The sequence below is a fragment of the Pyrus communis genome, chromosome 4 (assembly GCF_041283825.1).
Source record: "Pyrus communis isolate YQ-2024b chromosome 4, ASM4128382v1, whole genome shotgun sequence".
NCBI classification, from domain to species: domain Eukaryota; kingdom Viridiplantae; phylum Streptophyta; class Magnoliopsida; order Rosales; family Rosaceae; genus Pyrus; species Pyrus communis.
This window is the reverse complement of record NC_142568.1, coordinates 4879075-4893059: the sequence shown is the minus strand read 5'-3', so window position 1 is coordinate 4893059 and position 13985 is coordinate 4879075. Positions and strand designations below refer to the sequence as shown.

The window sequence follows — 13985 nt, the reverse complement described above, 5'->3', positions numbered from 1 at the left end:
TTTGAGCAGCCCCGAAACCATATCATTTGTGAATTGGATTCAATTTCTGAAGGTTGTTGCTGCCATATCACAACATATATATGCATTGAATTTTTTTTCTAATTATCCAAATGTCGCAGCTTATTAGAACTCGTAAGGCGGTGACGACTGCACTCCGTTCGATTCCCTAGCCTCTTACTTCAGCCACCACTGCTCTAGCAGAAATGGACCCTAGGTCGGTTAATCTGATTGATCTGGTTGGTCCCCGGGTCTCCCGGGTCCCGACGTCATCAGCTTCTTCAGTGGCACTACCTGTTAGCGTTAGGCGTGGTCACCGCCACCCCCGCATGCCCAACACGACATCGGCATCCACTACTGATGCCTCAGGGTCACAACAAGGTAAAGTTAAATAACTCCCTTATTGCCTTGTGAATTTAGTTATTCATATATTAAGTGCAATCAAAATTTTTACATACTGCAACTGTGCGTTAGGTCCAAATGTGACTTATTCACCTGTTATGATTATCGTTGGATATCATATATTATTTATTACAATGTCCAGGGTTTGGGTATTGTTGTAACTTTAGGGGAGATTTTGCCGAAATTTTGGCATAAGTTATAGTGTTTATTTGACTTTTTTTTTCTTTTTTTTTTTTAAGCAAAGAAAAATACTCGGGGGCTAAGTCACTAGTTGAAGACGGCGAAGGTCACCCGAGTGACCAACAGACATGTCACAATCAAATACAACGATTAGCGTCAGGTTGCACCAACGCCAAAGCAGCATAGCGCATTGGCCCATGATATTGGTCGCGTTGTTCGGACCTATTGCCCTATGCGCTGGATGTCCTGGAAGGCAATGCTAGATGAGGTGAGGACGAAGATGCGCACTTATTTGTCAATAAGTATCATGCCTTTTTATTCCTTTTCCTTTAAATTTTATATATTTATATTACTTAATGTATGTAATTAATTTGTTACATTGTAGACGAACTACAATTTCGATGACACGTCAACAGGCTCTTCACTGAATGATACAAGTAGTGGAAGAGTGACTTGCACCAATATTTTCAAACATTTGATGATCTGCATGTCGCTCTTGAGGATGGTTGCCCGAAGGAGTTTGAGGACCAGGAAGAAAATTGGGTGTAGCTCTGCAATCATTTTTAGGAGCCTGACTATATGGTACCTTTTTTTATATTAAGTCTAAAAGTATTATACGTTTCTTACTAATGTTTGTTGCTTTTTTATATTTCATTATACATTTATTTTTTGCTTAACAGAAGAATGTGAAAACCAACAAGATCAATCGGGAGAAGAAGACTCTTCTCCACCATTTGGGTTCGAAACCCTTCTCATATAGGATGAAGATGCGGCGGTAGGTAATAATAAAGCTTTTCATGTTCAATTTTTAATATGTCAGTAATATTAATTTTTTTTCGTACTAACATTCTTCTTATCTTTCTTTATTCAGTGGGGTTCAAAATTCTCAGAGATTAATGTCTTTGCAGACATTTATGTTCAACTCGGAATGAGTTGGCCAAATCCCTTCATATAAGTATTCTTCAATTGCAATTACTATCTTACGCATTCAAGTATCATGGTCATTATTTGAATGTTATTATTAATACTTCATGTTATATTACATAAGCAACGATGATGGAGAAGAGGCAATTGGTTCTTCAGGAGTCCGCCTCCTAGTTTCCTCCCGAGACTCCGCTCGAGTCTGTGGATCCCCCCGAGGATGTGGGGTTTCAGGCCCTTATAGACACCTTGGATCAGACTCTTAGGTGGAGGCTGATGATGTATTGTAAGGGGATGGGAAATGCCTGGCGGAGGGAACCTAGAGCCTCTTCATCTCAAAGTCGAAGGGCGACGTGACAACTTTGATAGCAGAGGTGGCTGACCCTTGGACTCAGTCAGTCCGGCATTCATCCCCCGTCGATGATCGAGCCCCTCCAACCCCGAGCATGCCCAGAACTTTGCCCCTTTAACCTCTGAGCCTGTCCTCAAGCTCGATCCCTTCTTGCCCCAATCTTTCCAACCGCATGCGAACGACGACCCCGTAGATTATTCCACCTTTTTTTCTTAGTTGTTTAGTCCCTTACTTTTAAAATTTATTCCTTTTACATACATTTTATTTTTATTTTAAATAAATTATTTTTCTCTTCATTATATTTTTTTATTTCAATTTTATTTTATTATTTTATTACAAAATTAAAACCAATACAAAAAATATAATTTTTTTTTTGCTCGACGAATAGCTTCATCATGCATACTTTTTTGCAATAACTCACTTTTGTTGCACAAGAACAACATGTCGTCACACAGAGTTTTTAAAGACAAATATTAGTCGTCCCAAGTTTGTATCCTGGCATTTTGTGCGATGAACATATTCGTTCCTAAAAATTTGGTGCGACAAATGAGGAACCATCACGCCTTATTTTCCACGACCAACTCTTTTGTTCATTGCACAAAATCTTTCTTCACAATCTTTGCGTGATAGATTCTGCACGACGAAGTTTTCATCACGCATACGTTTTGTGACGCTATTAAGCTTTGCGCGACCAATTTCTGTTCGTCGTGCTAAATGTTAAACGTAGTAGTGTAAGGTTAGGGATCTGGAGACACACAGACACATTTTGACACCTGTTTCATATGGTTCACTTTGTAATATATTTAACCCTTAATAGAAGCTTGTGATCACTAATGTAGGTAGGTTGTAATGGTCATGCATTGTTTGGAATTACAGCTATTGTTTCCACTACTAGTTTGTTTTAGTCTTGTAGGTCCTATGAGGATCGATGAAGCAAAGAAAGACTTTTCCTACGTACTCCAACGGCTGCTATTCCCCGAGGCGCGGCACGAGCAACATTCAATATTTTATCAAAGTTAATACCTATTCTATACCTTTTTAATTAGCTCTTTGAATGGCTTAAATTTGATATTGATTTATTTGTTCACACTGAGAATGGAGGTTATGTGTATACACTCTTATTATTATTTAACTCAACAAAAACTTTCAACGTCATTTCGTAATTAATTAGTGTTTAGCCGGCACATTTAGGTCATGCATGATCTGATCCATAAAATGGAGGATGATTATTTTCTTTTCTAATCTCTTTCTCATTTCTTTCTTTCGTACTTGAACGGTTATAATTAAGTCACACAACATTTTATATATATATTTTTTTATAAAGACAATAAGACAAAAAATAAAATGTAAGATGAAAGAAGGAAAGGGAATGAAAATAGGAGAAGAGGGGATCATACTCCTTAAATCAAACGTCCACCAGAAACCAACCCAACGAGGATTGGCCTAAAAGATAAAAGGCCGTGGGCAATTTACTTGATTCCTACGAATTTACAAAGTCAACAATTTACTTGACGCTCTTATTCTTTTTTTTTTTTTTTTCTTTTTTCTTTTTTTTTTTCGACAAAAAAAAAATGGCTCCATGAAGTTCTTCCATCGTACACGAGTGTTGCAATTTTGACCACGTTTGCCGGTTAAATTACTGATTACTTTTATAATATGGATGGGTCTTATACATGTAAGTACATAAAATAGGGGCCAATAATATGATCAATAAATACGGTACAAATCATATAAGTAGTATTTTTTTATTAGTTTCCAAATGTACCAAATCTTAGCCCCTCTCTCTTTTCCAAAATTTGACCTAGCTAATGCCAACCCCAAAAATAGACCATTCTTGATATTGATTTTAATCTTAGCTTAGGCGCATTCTGCTATGCTTAATAACAAATAGTTATAGTTACTTAATACTACGGTCTAATAATATTTTTCTTCATTTTTAAGTGATAGACTTTAGGTTCGATTCTTGACAAAGATGAAGTTGAACTACATTATTATGGCAGACTCATTATAAGGTTTAGCCCACTCTTCCAGACCCTTCGTATAAATATTATCATTTGTTAAAATAATAATAATAATAATAATAATAACAAGAAGTAGTTAGGTGTGAGGCCTACTGTTGTACAACGAGTCTTATGTGATTGTTTTTAGAGTTCTATGCATAGTGTTGGATGAATCGAAGAATTGGTCATTGAAGATTTTATTATTTTTTCTATTTTATGTACAAAATTCAATTGACCCATTGGGATTTTGACATCGTTGCAAAGTAATAATATCAATTGGAAAAAAAGCTTGGAAAAAAAAAAAAAAAAAAGAGGTATGATATCCACACTTATTTTTACTTCTTATACATCTTTTTAATTTTTGATCGTTGAATTGGATGAATTGAAAAAAATCAATAGACATAAATTAACAAAAAATATGTAAAAAAAAAAAAAAAAAAAATGTGAATTGATCCCTTGAAAAAAATGCAAGTTGCAAACAAAATCGAATATGTCAGGCTGCCGCATTCCCTCACAACTGCCTTAATTATTATCTACGAGCCAAAACGTGCTTTATTTCCATTTTATTATATCACTAATAATCCAAATCTCTTTCTGCATAATGCGTGGATAGGCATGATTATGATGGGTTGTAATCTTTTGACTTCCAGTTAATTAACCTCGAAATTCTGACTTTTTCCTCGTCAAGTTGCAATAACATGAGTTGTGATCCTCGCCGGATCTTTATATCTAGAGCTGACAAACTCAAAAATGTGAATTGTTTAAAAAAGATATATGAGCCGTTTAAGGGTTTGGTTCTATGTGAAGTAGCTTAGTGAAATGAACTAATAAGAATCGCATGATTTAATTGAGCCGTCTAGATTGTTGTGTGCGTTGGCTCCGAACACATAAATTCGAAAAATTCTCAATTCCAATAAAATAATCCAAAACCCAATTTTTTATTATGTTTGGATAGCTTCTTCTTATGCCGTTAATGCTGACAGCATTTTGAATTTTTTGGTCATCATCTTTGTCAAAACTCTTAATTATGATCGAGTATTTTAATATTAATTTGAAATCAAACAACTATATCTTAAGAATTGTTTTCTCATAATGCTGATTCTTCACGGCTCACTTAGGGTTTGGTGCCTGTGATTCCTTCTTTGTTTAATCAAACTCATAGTTTAATTACATATCTCATAATTAAAGACTTTGATGGGCATGATTTGAAGGAGAAATCCTTAAGTTAGGTTGTTTGTATCAAAAGAGAATGTTGAATGTGTGATAATGTGAAGAAATATTCTTTATCAAAAGCTCACCAATTATTGCATCTGCTTATAACGTGATGAGGTACTTTTTCATATTGTCAACTAGTTTTATGATACAACATTAAATTTCATCAAAATAATTAGCTGAGAGCTCTCACAGCTCAAACACAATGACGCAATTATTAGGGGTACGCTCTATCACTAAACTAATAGCCTGCCATGTGGGCCTTCCGCTGGGGGCCCGCTATGCCAACAGCGAGAGAAACCCCATCCCTCTCTTTCCTTTTTTACGCCCCCAACAAAACTTACCTAACATATAAATTAGGAATACAAAAACAAAAACTACAATTGGACAGGAAATGCGATTGCATTACAAGGTCGCAATTGAACAAGGTTCTAAAAGACGCTAGACGCTAGTCGGGCGATGGGTTGGGGCCTGACTCCTAGGCTCCTAGGCAGGGGCTAGGTAGGCGCCTAAACAAACTAGGCGGATTTAAGTAAATCTATTATATTTCGTGTGAATAAGTGTTTGCATATACTTTAAATATGTATAATTTCATCATAAACTACAAAATAGAATGACATCTATATTATGAAGTGTTGGAACATAATGAAAACATGGGAAACAAGGATATAATGTGTGTTCATTTAAGTATGCAACAAGTTTCTTACAATTTATTAAAAAAAAAAATGAAAAATGAAAGTTGCCTATTTTCTGTTTAAGTCGCGACGTAGGCGGGTGCCTAGGCAAGTTTGGGCAAGCTAGGCGGGTGTCGAGGCGAGCGCCTTAGCAGGTCTAGGCATCCTTTCTTAATTTTCAAACGCCTAGGCATTAATCGGGGCGGTGGTCAGATGCCTATCACCTAGGCGGGGCCTATGTGGTGTTAGGCGGGGATTTTTAGAACAGTGCAATTGAACAGATCAAGCAATCTCAAATTGATGTAATAGGACATTGCCATGTGGCAACTCATCGACTGTACAAATGTACATTTTATATTGGTTGTTGCTTAACTAAATTTGTTAGGCCAATTTGTTAGTCAGTCAGTGTTGAAATCATAAGAGTAGCATAAGTACTCTGGGAGTTGTTTCAATTGGTATTATATTGAAATATTACTGTTCCAGTTAATAGAAAGTACTACAACATTTGAGTCAAGGTTGAGTTACTAAAACCTATTAGTCCGAAAACGCTGTGTAGAGCAACAAAACTCCATACGACCAAACTTTATCTTGATACGAAAATTGTATTATTATTGTTATGAATATATATATATATATATATATATATATTATGTTTTAGGACTGATTTTTATAATTCAGACGACCAAATTGAATGTACCTATTATTTGCATACCGTCAACAGTTAAATTCAAACTAAGATCTTTTTGACACTCACTTACAAGTAAAGAGAAATACCACTAAACCGTAGTATTAAGTATGGTAGTTCAGAAAGTTAAACGACAACTAATTCTCCATTTTACATACAGAGTTGTTGATTGTACCCCAAAATGTCACCTTACAATACAAATTTGTAACATAAAGGAAAAAATATAGGGTCTTTAGCTTAAAATGATCATGAGATTGCCATAGTTCTTCACTTTTTGGTCATTGAGATTTAAAATCGATAGAACTAGTCCCTGAGTTTGTCCTCGTCAATCATTTTAGTTATTACGGGAAAAATCTTCGTTAAATGAAGAAAAATTGGCAAAAATACTCGCAATTTTTGTCAAGTCATTTTGGCTCATTGTTTATTAAATTGAGGGTTGACACACCCCGACCGGAGTCGAGACGTGCTGGCTGTCACGTGAGAGTGACGTAGCCAAGTGCACAACAGAAGTGATACTAATAAAAGAAATGTGAATAATTAAAAACCAAAACTAAATTTATTTAACTAGAGATACTCTGTAAGTGTGTGAAAGTGATCAAATATAAGATATACGCATATCAATGCATAGGTAAAATGAAGGTGCAATCGAACTAACTAAGTACTAATTGTACAAATAGGGAGAAGATCACTACTTTTATTTATGGAATCATCAGAACCACCGTGTAGTCCTCGTGAGCCACCAAAGATGAGCAGGGGAAGGGCGCAAAACAGAAGGGTGAGTGGGCAAAAAAAAAAGGCTTTAGAAAAACACATTTATCTCTATGAACATAATAACCCATCTCCGTAAAACCCGTATAGTTTCCAAAAAATATTAATATGTGCGTATATAAAAACAATGTTCAAAAGCAATGAAAACAGAATTATGCCATGTCATAACGTTCAGCACTAAAATATGTAAGCTAGGCAAAAAGTTGATATAAATTAGCATGCCAGTCGAAGTCACCTAACGTGACCTATACGATTAGACCTATAGCTCATCAACATATGTCTGCACACGATTCAGAGTCACCTAATGTGACCTGTACGACAGGCTGGGTGTAAATAAGTACGCTCAAGTGCTACGATCACGTGAAAGCTGTGTGATAGATCGCGGGTCACCTACGAGTCGGAACCACCTATTGTGGTCTGTACAACAAACTAGCACCAAAACTTGGATCCAAGGTGAGCGTGCGGTGCAAGAGGCGAACAATCACGTGAAAGTTATGTCCTGGCCTCGAGCAGGAACACTAACACCGGGGTGCAGCATAATAAGCTCTAAATGCATAAATGCATAGCAATATGCAATGCAACAAGACCAATCACATGCTAACTTACCTGAGCCTCCGCAACATCAAATAGTATAATTCATAATTCATATTAATGCAACAATATGGTAATAAATGGTATGGACATGGCATACAAGGCATAAATTCATTTAAAAACGTTTTTTGGAAATCATAAAGCATATATATATGCTTTATGATTTCCAAAAAATGCCTAGGCATACAAGGCATACAAGGCCTATATATATATATATATATAGAAGACAAATGCCCACTCACTGATAAGTAGCATGATCGTATCCCCCTAGCCTCGCTTGTCCACGCTCGTCCTCGGGGAACGTTTCACATATATGCGATACAACTATTTTAATGTTAATTCGATAGCACATAAACGAAGTCTAGGATTAATTCCTCATACGTTGCTCAAATGGGGTGTTTAAATATATCAACGTGATCTACTCGACAATATGAACACTCACATAATTTTAGAAAAAATTTTAGACACCGGAAGTGCCTTCACGGGCCGGCCAAGGCATGGCCACATGCGCAGGCACGTGCCGTCCGTGCGACTAACGCTGTTAGGAATATTTTGTCAGTTTGATGGAATATTTCGTTAAATGTAACTGACGGTACCTGACTCTGTTAGAATATTCTGTTAAAGTTAACAGAATATTCCCTTTCTTCTCTGGTCACTCCACCAATCTCCTCCATCTACACTCACCAGTTTCTAGAAGATTTTCTAAAGCTTATAACTTTGTCATTTCTCAACCAAAATCCACGAAATTTATATGGATTTGAAGGTCCTAAAGAGTAGAACACATTTGTACCTAATAGAAGTTCAAAATCTAATGAAAAACGGTAGGAAATTCCCTCGATACTTTTGGCCAACTCTACAACCTTCCAAACTCGCGTATACCAATGTCCACTTCACTCCAAAACTACATCAAAGGGTTAGGAAAGTTGGGTGAATACCTTTCCAAGCCTTAAAATCTCGAAACCACGTCGGGATCCCGTCAGAGCAAACTTGACTCCTCGCCGGAGCTTCTGGTTTCTCACATTCCTGTCATTCTTTCGACGAGCTAAGGGTATGGCTGAGGTCGTGAGGTTGACAAGGGAATGATGGTGGTTTCCAAAGACTTGATCCGTGAGAGTTTGATGATGATGGTGTACGTGGGTGTCATGGTACAGAGAGAAGAAGGAAAGAGAAAGCTCGAGAAGAGGGGAGAGAGTGTGTATGTGTATGTGTATGTATGTGTGTGTGTGTCCTCCTGATTGGGCAAAAGAAGAAAATGTTAAGCCTTGATTGGGCTGCTGTGAGAGAGGGAGAGAAATGACTGATTTTGATTGGTCCAGATGAGATAATAGCCCAAATACCTAATTGTGTCTAAGGAAATAGGAATTATGATGATTGGTTTCTTATTTTGGTCTGTTTACACTCTATACATTCGTAACTTCCTTATTACGACTCCGATTCGGCCCTAACTTGCGTCAACGCACTCGTGACATCGTGTACAATTTAATTACGATAGCAAGAAAATTAATTTAGAACTGCATATGTACATCCACGTCGCTAAGCCAACAAGGGCAATATTGTCACTTTACACACTAGGGGAGAACATATATATAATAATTTGGGACGGGTCGTCACAAAGGTATTTTTGTCATTTTGGTCCTTATTTAATAAAGATTTTTCACGGTAAGACGAAAATGATTAACTGTGGACAAACTCAAGGACCACTTCTATCGATTTCAAATGTTAGGGACCAAAGTGGGGAGTTATGTTAATCTCATGACCATTTGAGCTAAAACGCCAAACAAATGTATAAAAAGGAGTGTTGAATGATGATTGGGTAGCGTGAATAACAACTCCATTTTTGTTTAGGACTGTCTTTTTTTTTTTGGGTTGAAAATGAAGCTTCATTAATGAAAGGAAGATATAATTTGTGCTAGAAAGGTCTAAACCCAAACAGAGCACAAAGCCATACATAACAAAGCAAACATAAGATAGAGGACAAGCCCAAACAAGGAGAGCTACAACTCTAACTACAAAAAGAGGCCCACACTGATTTAGGCTCGTAGGCTACAACAGAAGCAATAAATAGTAAAACCCTCAAATCCCGAAGCTAAAAACCTGTCACCACCGCCACAACCGCCGTTACCTCCACAAAGAAAGACATTGCATCAAACAGAAAAATGCACCCGAATCAAAGCCCAGATTTGAGAGTCTTGCACAGAATCAATCCACCAAGAGCCAAAGCCACCATAGCCACCTGCAAGAAAAGTCACCAAACGTAACAGGTGTAGCAAGAAGGCAAAGGGGGTGTGTAAAACACCCTTGTTCCGACGTGAATTGTTCCACACTTCGCCCAATTTTTCCGATAAGCTGAATCAACAATGGGCTATTCTTGATTGAAATTGTACAATACACCCCAATACATATTTTCCTATTAAAGTATTTGTATACCATAATACTGAAGTGCAAGGTAGGTGCTAAAACGGTTTTTTTGAGAAAAAAAAGAACAAATTTTGAATACATCCCCAAGGTATTTCTAACATTAAATAACCTACATCCTAAAATTCTTTTTCTTTAAGTTCTCAAATCGTCTTTACTTAACGTTACAGCCTAATGGTATTCCTCTTCACTTGTAAATGAGAGATTGCAGTCTTGATTCTCGCCAAAAGGCGAATTTGAACCACATTATTGCTAGCGCATTGTCAGGTTAAGTCTACCTTCATTCCCTTAGTGTAGATAATATCGTTTGTTAAAAAAAAAAAAAAAAAAAAAAAAAGTTCTAAATTCCACTTCCACTCTAAACGAGACCGTATCCATGAAAGGCACAATTTTTTACAATGAAACATGAAATCGCTTGCTTGGAGGCTCCACGTGATGTTTGACTTCAATTTATTTTTTTTATTTTTTATTTTTTGACGTATTACTGGATGTGAAACTCTAAATCTCAATACAGGTTTATAGTAGGCCTCTACTAAAATTATGAAACATTGAAACGTGGAAACTACCAAATATTTGGATCGATGGAAATCGAAGCACTCCTTCATTAATTAGTTGAGCTGAGTACAATAAAAATGCATCATCTAATATGTAATCAAAGCACTAATGAATGTCTAGAGCATTAAGAGCAATAATTAGTTTAATAATTTAAGAAACCCTTAAATTCAGGGTAGGGAGAATGAGAAGTAAAGATGACAAGTGGATCCATCACAATCCAAATCCAGTGAAGGGACAACTCAACTCCAAAACCCTAAAAAGCAATAACGAGAAGATCAAATAAGTTGGGGCCATTTAGATCTTAGATAATCCAAGTGTTTGGATAATCTCATGTTTAACAAAAATTAAACTAAAAGTTATAAGAAAAAAACTCACCTTCCTCGAACAGGAATTGAGCCTACTCATCAAATGATCCAGACCATTGAAATTTGATTCAACGGCTACAAACAGAGGGATTCTCTAAAAGTTATAATAATTGTAGCTGTTTAATTAAATTTCAATAACCCGGATCATTTGATCAGTAGGCTCAATTCCTTTGGGTTCAGAAGGGATCCGGTTCCCCTCGAACAGAAGTTAAAGTGTGAAAGCAAATTGAGGGAGAGCTGGGTCCTCTTCTCCTATTTCCTATTGACTTTGTGGAGCCACTTCCAAAGATAGACATTTGCATATTTTTGTGTCTTAGAGCCGATGAATCTGCCCGTAGTATACCAAGAGAGAAAATGTCCTTTTCAGCTTGTTTACAATTCGTAGCGTACCATTTACAAGAAAATAATTTCTTATAATGACCAACTTTCATCTTACAACAAGTCTTCATAACGAGTTTAAAAGTATGTCGCTAACTCATATGGTAATGAAATTGTTAAATGAATCGTGTATATCATATTTGTGCTCTCAAAAGTTTCAATTTCGTTAATTAGGGGTTAAAGACTCAAATTCTAGACCTATGTTATAGTGGAACCACATACTTTTCTATATGTATTTATTACGTACTAATCTATAATAATTATATTAATATTGTTGAAAATATTTGTGGGCTAATGAATGCCAACACAGTAATGTTGAAATTATTAGTGGATTAATGTCCACACAATAATTTGGACTTGGGAAATGAATGAGGATTGTATTTTCAAAAGGTGTGTGCTGTAAATTTCAAGGTGTAATTATTACTTTTGTTTGGAGTTGCTATATAAATAGAGCGCTCCGTGTACTATCAAAATACACTAAAAAGAAGAAAAGCTTACAAGCATCAGTATCTATCCCTCCCTCTTTTATTTGTCATCCCCTTGTGTTATAGCTACAGTGTGATATTTTATACTTGCTTCACTCTAGTCACTAGTAAAGGTTATCTCTCTAACTTTTGCCTAGTTATAACACTTTATCAACACGACTCTATAACCATTTCTCATTTCTCTTCGCCGAAAGAAAAAAAAATGTTTCCTCTAAGGATTTTATTGTTCTTATTCTTCATCTGCCTCACTTGCTGGATATACCCTCGCGAAGAACCGTTTGCACCATGCCTGCTTCTAGTTCTCAACCTAACAGTTACTTATATCTTTGATTTCTTGTTTGGTGTAGCTCCTGACTACTAACCTAGTGTTTATTTATGTTAATTTTACTGCAATCCAAGATGGTGTGGTACAATCACCCATCTTGAACTTCAAATTTAATCTTACTACAATCTAAGATGGTGCGGTATCATCGCCTATCTTGGACTGCAGATCTAATTTTACTGCAAATTTTAGGTGGAGCTGTATAATCGCTCATCCTACCCTGCATATTTAAATTTACCTACTGTTTAATTTTATTGCAATTTTAGGTGGTGCAGTATAATCGCCCACCGTACTCTGCGTATTTAAATTTTCCTGCTACTTGAGTGGTGCGGAATAATCTCCTATCATATGTTATGAGAATGGTGCGGTACAATTGCCCTCCTCATTGATCATGTAAATCTTGAGCCAGAAGTTTCGAGTGCTTATCATTTTGGGCTGAAGATCAAAATGAAATATTTGTAAGAACCAAAAGTTCTAACACTACATACCTTCAGAATACATATTATTGCAAGTTTTTACACATCTCAGTTTTCTTTCAGAAAAGAAAATGGTGAACTTGGCAAAGCTTGATTTTGTTGCCCTGGACATTACTGGGAAGAACCTTACCTGGGTAGTGGATACCAAGATCCATTTGGAGGCAGGGAATCTTGGAGAAACAATCAAGGAGGAGAACATTGCATCTTCTCAAGATCGGGTGAAGGCCATGATCTTTATCCATCGCTACCTTGATGAAGGACTAAAGAGCAAGTACCTAATGGTTGAAGATCCGTTAGCTTTCTGGAAAGCATTGAGAAAGAGATACAATCACCAGAAAACGATGATTCTTCCAAGAGCTCGTTTTGAGTGGACTCACCTAAGGATCCAGGATTTCAAGTCAGTAGCTGAGTACAATTCTGCGATGTTCAAAATTAGCTCACAAATGAAACTCTGTGGGGAAACCATCACTGAGAAAGATATGCTAAAAAATACTTTCTACACATTTCATGCCTCAAACGTGCTCCTACAGCAGCAGTATAGAGAGCGAGGTTTCACTAAATACAACCAGCTGATATCTATGCTCCTGGTAGCTAAACAAAACAATGAGCTCCTGATGAAAAATCATCAGTCCCGACCTACTCGATCTGCACCATTCCCAGAAGTAAATCATGCTTCCCTCGAAGTGAATGCCACACCCTATGGTGGCAATAATCATAAACGAGGACGTGGCCACAGGCGAGGACGGTGGAACGGGAAAAGCAAGAATGATGTTGTCCAGTTTCACAACTAGGTTCCAAGGCATAATTCAGGCCCGAGCTTTAAAAATGTAAATCGCCACAAAGGCAAAGCTCATATGAATAATGCTCCCAAGAACTCTGAATGAGCTTACCATAGGTGTGAATGAGCCTGTCATAGGTGTGGTTGCAATGGGCACTGGGCGCGTCTTTGTCGTACCCTAAAACATCTAGTGGATCTATATCAAGCCTCCATTAAGGAGAAGGGTGTTGAGACCAATTTTCTCGACCAAGCTAAACTAATCGATATACTTGGTCTAGTGTGCGACTTATCAGAGCAGTTGAACATAACCTATCTAGATGTCTCAGACTTCATTGTGGAAAAGGGGGAATGACCTGTACCGATTCGACTGAATCATATATGTTTGATGTATTGAACTTGTAGTTTAAAAATAGCATTTCAAATTCAATA

At 36.8% G+C, this 13985-nt stretch overlaps 1 protein-coding gene across 1 annotated transcript; it reads left to right on the top strand.

Annotated features, from left to right (window-relative positions):
* The first annotated feature begins 203 nt into the window (after positions 1 to 203).
* LOC137723293 (uncharacterized) lies at positions 204 to 13569 on the top strand. The gene is made up of 2 exons (XM_068462447.2): positions 204 to 378; positions 12917 to 13569. The coding sequence occupies exons 1-2, from the start codon at positions 204 to 206 to the stop codon at positions 13567 to 13569; spliced, it is 828 nt and encodes a 275-aa protein (XP_068318548.2).
* The last annotated feature ends 416 nt before the right edge of the window (positions 13570 to 13985 follow it).

What these genes read in the sequence shown, in the direction of transcription:
- LOC137723293 (XM_068462447.2), top strand. Translation starts at nt 204, where the DNA reads ATGGACCCTAGGTCGGTTAATCTGATTGATCTGGTTGGTCCCCGGGTC. An exon ending in TGCCTCAGGGTCACAACAAG is followed by an intron (nt 379 to 12,916) that starts GTAAAGTTAAAT and finishes TTACCTGGGTAG; the next exon opens with TGGATACCAAGATCCATTTG.